This window comes from Phyllostomus discolor, chromosome 6 (assembly GCF_004126475.2).
Source record: "Phyllostomus discolor isolate MPI-MPIP mPhyDis1 chromosome 6, mPhyDis1.pri.v3, whole genome shotgun sequence".
NCBI classification, from domain to species: domain Eukaryota; kingdom Metazoa; phylum Chordata; class Mammalia; order Chiroptera; family Phyllostomidae; genus Phyllostomus; species Phyllostomus discolor.
In genome coordinates, this window is record NC_040908.2 from 103,962,793 (window position 1) to 103,970,229 (window position 7,437).

A 7,437-nucleotide genomic window follows, 5' to 3' on the forward strand; every position below is an offset into this window, starting at 1 on the left:
GGCAGGTTGGTTCAAGTGCAGTGCGAGGCTAGTGGGATGCAGGCTTCCAGAAATGTTGCTTGGCCAGAAGTTGGTATAACCTGGTGTGTGCGGGCTTTCCTGCTGTGCCAGGCAGGGCAACCCTGTAGGTGGGGCTGGGGGCCCTCTGATCCTGTTTGTGATCCAGGTGGGGCAGCCTGGTGTGGGGCCTGTGGCGGCCCCGTTGCCTTGCTGCACTGCTGCTGGTCTGAGCTGGGATCCTGGTGCGAGCCTGAAGTGCGGCGACCCTGTCCCCCTTGTCGGAGGTGGCCAGAGGCCTCCTGCTGTGTACCCTGTTGTTCTCACTGACTGCTGTGAGAGCCTGGCCCAAGCTAGTCCACCCTGTGGGCACGACCACCGCAGCCCCCAGTTCCCGTGCAAGCTTGGCAGAGCTGCCCAGCACACATGGGCTATGGCTCCTAGTGTTTCTGTTTTTGATCCCAGTGGGGTATCCTAGGGGATACATGCAGCAGTGGCCTGGTAAGAGGGAGCCTCAGCACCCTGTTGGGCCTGCTCATTATAGCTCCAGATGTGGGGGGCCCTGTGTACACCAGCAGCGGCTCACTCTTGTTTCCTGCTGGAGCTAGTGCCAGGTGGGGCAGCTGGGGGTGGGCTGTTGCAGGCCCCCGGGGCAGGCAGAGCACCTGGTAGGGCTCCCGTTGGGCCATCCAAGTGCAGGTGGGGTGGGGGGGGGGCGTAAACAGTGGTGTTCACCAGCTCCTCCATTCCTGATGGGTTCCCTCAGATTTCTGGTGGACTCTCACAGTTCCTTAATCTTCTCTGTGTGGTTGGTCTCTCTCTCTCTCTCCCCCCTTTGTTTTACAAAAGGTGTTCACGGGAGGGGCCGAGCTACAGGGCCTCTTTCACCGCCATCTTGGACCTGCCTCCTACAAATATTAAAGCGAGGAAATGAACGTTGATACAATACCACTAACTAATCTATAGACTTTATTCTTAGTTTGCCAGTTTTCTCACTAATGTCCTTTTCTGATCCAGGAGCCTGCACAAGATCCCACTTGATTTTGTTGTCATATCTACTTAGTTTCCTCTAGTCTGGACGGTTTTCTTCTTCATCTTTCTTCACCTTGACACTTTGGAAGTGTCAGTTTTGTGGAATTTCATTCAATTTAGATTTGTATGATGCTTTCTCTTGATTGGGTTGAAGTGAAGCATTTTTAACAAGAATTCCACAGGGGACGCTTTGCACTTGTTAATGCTTCACATGATGGGTATCATCAACATGTCTTGTGAGTGGTGACGTTAACTTTGATCGCTTGGTTGAGGGCGTTTGAGAGATTTCTCCACTGTAAAGAAGCCCTTTCCCCTTTAAAATTAAGTGTCTCTAGGGGGATTCTTAGAGACTGGAAACATCCTTGGTCTCACAGTTTTTGCCCACTAATTTTTAGCTTCCTTTAGTGACTTTCCCTGCTGCAGTTATTACTGTGGTGTTTGCTCAATAATGATTTTATATTTCTATTGTCCCTTCTATTTGGTTAATTAAAATTCTGGTGTCAGGAGTAGTTCTCCCTTCTTTCTCTCATTTTTTTCATGATTTATTCATATCACATCATCTCGTCTACTGTGAGCTGAATGGCAGAGCAATGAAAATGCTTTGGAAATAAACTATCCAACCTTCTTCTCCAAGAATCCCACAGCAAAAAATTTAAAGATTTTTATAAAATAAACTCTATTGACAAATCACAGTCCAAGAAACGTCACCGTTTTGTTTCTTTGCCTTCATTTTCAGCTCACAACAACATACGACAGATCCTCCCACAAACAGCAGTTTAGTAATGCCCACTTGCACCAATTAAGTATTGAAAATGTCTATATTTAGTGTTGATGTAAGTATTAAGTACTTAAATAAAAATGTGTATTTTAAGCCCTGGCTGGTGTAGCTCAGTGAATTGAGTGTGGGCTGAGAACCAAAGTGTCGCAGGTTCGATTCCCAGCCAGGGTACGTGCCTGGGTTACAGGCCATGACTCCCAGCAACCACACATTGATGTTTCTCTCTCTCTCTTTCTCCCTCCCTTCCCTCTTTAAAAATAAAATGAATAAAATCTTTAAAAAAAATGTCAGTTTAAAAAACGTGTATTTTGTTTTCCAGGTGCTGGAGCCATTCTGATCCCTCGCTTAGACCTTGTGATCTCCTTCGTTGGCGCCGTGAGCAGCAGCACCCTGGCGCTGATCCTGCCGCCGCTGGTGCAGATCCTCACATTTTCTAGGGACCACTGCAGTGTGTGGATGGTCCTGAAAAACGTGTCCATAGCCTTCACTGGGGTCGCTGGCTTCTTGTTAGGGACCTACGTCACTGTTGAAGAAATCATCTACTCGAACTCCACTGCTATACCCAGTACTTTACAAAGCTCCTCTCTGACTTTGAATGCAACGTGCTTTACATCTTGTTTGAAATAGTTGACATGGAATTATGAGTCTTCTACTTTTGTCTCAGTTCTGAAAATGACTGAAAGAAGGACTGGTAGAATGGATACATTGCCATAGACTTAAATATAAATGCAAATTCTGTTTCCTTTTGGCACAAATGGATACTTTGGCAGTAAATTGTAATTCTTGACTAGTAGTGGTAGACTATGGCAGATTCATGGTTTTAGCAATAAGTGTTTCTTAATTTAGTTTTGAAAATTGAACAAATTAAAATGTTAAATAATTAAAGAGTAAAATGGCTTCTATTTTTTATTCAGTCAGAAATAGTTTAACTGAGACCCTTTGTCCCCATGCTACTGTTTTGTCCCCAGCTGAGGAGAGAGCAGGATTTCACCAGTAAGAGAATTAAAGTCCTAATTTTAATTCTTAGTGAATTCTTAATTCACTTGGACCATCCTAGTCAATGTCATACCACATTTTATTTATAATGTAAAAATATCTTGATTATGCTTTTATTAGAGAGCCAAATACTTAGCCCCAGGAAGTATAGAAAACTCTCATTTATCATGTTAGCATCAGAGATCCATAAAACTGGAATTATTTTTATACTGTTCTGTAATGATAGTTGATCTTCATACTGAAACCCAAGGGGCCTGTGCAAGATCACTCAGCCTTGAGATCAAGAGAAGTGATCTTTCGATTCCCAGTCCAGGATTTTTAAAAATATTTTTCACATCACATCTAGGAAAAGAATAAAGTACGTTCAGTTCGACTTTAGTGTTGAGTCCCTTTGTATTTTGACCACTCTGAAGGCTGTGATCTTTGAATGGCACGTGTGACCCGAGCAGAGAGTCAGAACCCTGCCGGACGCACTGGGGAAGAAGCGGTCTTTGTAACGAGGGAGAAGCCACGTGCTGGCTTAACTGCTGGTTGGTGGAAGGTGCCCAGCTATCCTCTTTGGTTGGAGCTCTTACTATTTCTTCCCTTTCTAGGTTTTGTGGGCACCATCCTTCTTAATGGACACAGATAGCTGACAAAACACAGGCTTTCTGCTGTTACCGGCCTTGTGGCTCCCCTTTTACTGATCTGAGTGGGCGGAGTAAACCCCACTGAGATTTGTGCTTAGGAAAAAAAGACCATTTTAAACTGTCTACTAAATATCGAGACACTGTCAGTTTCTTCCAGAGACATACTTCTGTCCTGTATTCTTTATAGCCAGTTATTAGCCAAAACAAAGAATCCTGCTTTTTAAAAAATTCACACTTTAAAACATGTTGAACTGTTTAATCAGGCTGGTGGTATTCCAATCTGTAATAGTACAAGACACTAATATCACTGCAGTGTATATATTCTCTATTTTTATATGTAAATGTTAAGTCAAATATTTTTTGCTTACATCATGACTGAGTCATCAAATAAAATCCTAAAGAAATGTCAGAAGCTTTATTTTGGACATAAATTCATACGAATCAAAACCTTTTTAAAGCATTCACATTGAGTATTACCAATACTTGTTTGTGATACTTTTATTTCAAATCTATTATGTTGAGCCTTCACTCATATTGAGAAAATATGAAAGATGTTAACAGGAAAAGTAACCGTAATTGAAACTAATGTAATTTTGAATCTAAGAATAAGGCATTTTTAAAAATGTGGAATGGCATTTCGGCGCTTTGCTGCTTGCTCCCAGATGCCAGTTCGTCGTCACTGTGCACGCTGCCCCCATCCCCACCCCCGACCCCGAGGAGAAGGCCCCAGTGAGGAAGAAGAAGGGCCAAGAAGCCTGTAGGCTGTCTCAGCTCACACCAAGGCTGTGGCCGCCTCCAAGGAGCGCAGTGGCCTGTCACTGGCTGTGCTCAAGAAGGCACTGGTGGCCGCCGCTGGCCAGCACACGGACAAGAACAACAGTCAAATCCAGCTGGGCCTCGGACCTGGTGAGCAGTGCCCCAGTGCCGACCACGGGCGGTGGTGCCTCAGGCTCCTTCAAGCTCAACAAGAAGGGGTGGAAAAAACGTTTGGTGGTATAAAATGATCGAAAACTGTTATTTAACAGAAAGCACTAGTAAGAGTTTGTCAGCTGTCTTTAAATGATATTTCTAGTCTGTATGTGAAATTTTATTTTTATGTTTACCTGTTTATTTTCCTAATGAATTCATCTAATTCAATAAAATTTCTATTAGTTTATCATAGCAATAGATAAAATTTAAATTCAGCATGAATAAGTGTTGAACACATCATTAACCAGGCTTTCTTACGCAGTGAGTGCTACAGTGGCAGCCAGTGCCTGGAAGTCACTAAATTTATCGATACTCCGGGTACAGGAGGAAAACTGAAATGCAGAAAAGAGGAGGGATTGGAAGGGAGAGAGTAGTTTTAGTTCTTAACAGGAAACCCTATTTAGATGTAAAGTATACATGCACTAATTGAAGGATTTTGATGATGAGTTTTATTTGTTAAATCAGTGGGCAGTATTTTTCCTCTGAAAATTTAGTTTTAATGAATCCTAACATTTTCTAAAGATTTTTGGAGAAGATATTTTGACTAGAGCAGATTTTGCTATTATATTAGGGCCTGGAAAAATGGGAGTGATTGCACCTGCCAGATTTGTGTTTGGTGTATCTGCCCCGGTACATTATTGCTAAAACAACGTCAGTGTTTCACCCGCTGCCCCAGGAAGTCCCCTCTTCTCTGAAAACTGCTCAGGTGCCTGAGAGCCATTTCCACTGCTGGGGTGAGGGAGAGAAAAGGAAGCTTTACTTGCCTCTGATGAGCTCTGTTCTAAGTCAGTTCCTGCTATTCCCTTACATTCAAAAGGGTTTCACCAGTTTTAAAGTTGACTTATCAAAACACTGGTTTTTAGACATTACTCCACAAATAAGAACTAGGGTTTTTTCTTGGCTAAAGACCAGTCTGTGTGGTGTTACCAAATGAAAGAAGTACTGTATTAGCAAGTGCACATTATGTTTTAATTCTGTCCTCATTGGATTCTCCTTTATTGACACCATTTCTGCCTCTCACAGGACGCACCCTATAATTCATAAGCATCTTACGCAATGAGCAAGCTGTAAATTTCCTAACAGGGCCTAATATCATTCAGTAGTCTCATGATAGTTACAGAAAAGCTCTCTATCTGCAAAGTACTCTACACCATAAGCTGAAATATTCGAGTTCTACATCTACCATTTCTAGCTGAAGCAGAGCACAGGTCTCCCTGTAGCTTACCTGTGGCACCTGTTCACGGTGGATGTCAGTCAGGACAGCAGTCGAATAGTGTGTTCGTTTCCTGTGATGCTCCATACCCACAGTGGTAGTAGGTCTTGATTTCAGTCTCTTCTTTAAAAGGGAGAAGATGCAGAGTAGACAGCATGGAAATAATAAGTAAAATTACTGAACACCAGTGGCTCAGTGAATATTTTCTGTTGTGGATAAAATAATTTGATAAAAACAGAGACCATTGTTGATATAAAATGACTTTTAAAAAAAATGAGTCTATTGTTACCTTTCTGGCTCAACTAACTTCCCATTCATAAGAAAATTTTTGAGGAACTTTGATTTTAAAAGTATAGCAAGATACTTGCTGACATGGAATGGCTGAAGGAATGATTAATACTCAGACAGAATTAGGGTTCATCTAGTTTATACCTCTGGTGCTCAGGAGGCTGACCACCTTTCTCAGAGCGATTGGTCTCCACCAGGGAGATAAGGAGACATGCTTAAGAAATTATTAGAAATACTGTATATTGCCCTGTGGTAAATGAGATGATACTTTTAAAATTAGCTAATTTGTATGCACCCATGTGCACACACACCGGTAATTATGTGGATTAGATAGTACCGATGTACCATTTAAACCGGGTGCAGAAAGATATGTTGAAAGATCACTCTGAAAATGCCATTAGAGGTTATTCTGATAGTAAATAGGAAAATACATGTTTATACCATAAAGAAATTAAGCTGTGGATTTTTGTTTTGTGAAATGATTTTGTTAGTTTGAATGAAAACTAAATGTCATTGCACTTGACTGACTTCTTTTAACTTATTTTTCTTCATAATATGAAAAGTCTTAAAGTACTGAAACGTCTGAATTTTCAATAAAATATTATTTTGCTTGCAAATAAATGCCTTTTAAACTTGTCTTTTATAAGGTTAAAAGACATATATTGTAAACCGCAAATGGCATTAGAATATGTAATATTCTCATAGCATTTCAATGTCTTTGTGGTTAATTCTCTGTCGTGGGATCGTCAGCCTTGGGGGCTGATACTCTGCCTCAGGGAGCCGAAGCTGATTACAAATGAAAGACACACTCAAAACCATGACCTGAACTTTCCACAGTAAATGCAAAATGAGCAGTCGGCAAATGCTGCATTCATGGTTTAATTTACTACTTTCTTAAGGTCAAGACCATGTATCAATCACATTTTAGTACCCTTCACACCATTTTATATCAGTAATCCTGCTCTTGTGAACCTTAAACAACATGCCAGAAGAAAAAGACTCTGTGACTGAAGGTCCTTGGCAACATTAGGTCTTAGCAGTGAGAAAGTGGGAAGGACCTAAATGTTCAACAATAAGGAAATCGTAACTTGGGATATCTTCACCTACATTACAGTGACGATTGCATTAATTATACTAGTCTTATACTAATCTTACACATAAGATTAGTAGTAATTTGGGAAATTTACGATTAATTTTAATTGCAGTTCTGTAAAAATATGCTTTGAAACAAGACAAGGAGATACGTAGAAGGGAACCATAGTGTTTGGGAAGCAGATGGGTGTACTGTTTTTAAGTGCAGTCACAGGAGGGCTGCGAGAGAAGTAAAGAAAGAGATTTGGGGCAGCAACAGCCTTTGCAGCCGTGGCACTGCGCTTGGCCAGCAGCAGAAGGAACGCAAAGACAGAAACAAGCCATCGGGTGGGGATAGGACTAGCTCTGCTGAGAGATAAATGCAATGAAAAGCCCTGTGGGATACTTACTAGACAAAAGAAATGTGGCCACTTTGTAAAATTAATGTCAGTGGAGTTTTTATG

The 7,437-nt window shown here is 41.6% G+C and overlaps 1 protein-coding gene across 3 annotated transcripts in view; it reads left to right on the forward strand.

The window, feature by feature from the left end:
- SLC36A4 (solute carrier family 36 member 4) overlaps positions 1-4,858 on the forward strand; it is a 47,657-nt gene extending 42,799 nt beyond the window's left edge. For all 3 annotated transcript variants that reach the window (XM_036028694.1, XM_028516664.2, XM_028516665.2), the window contains exon 11: positions 2,127-4,858. In XM_036028694.1, the coding sequence (XP_035884587.1) occupies positions 2,127-2,434 (308 nt within the window). In that variant the 3' untranslated portion in view covers positions 2,435-4,858. The remainder of the gene's footprint in view (positions 1-2,126) is intronic.
- Positions 4,859-7,437: the final 2,579 nt, after the last annotated feature.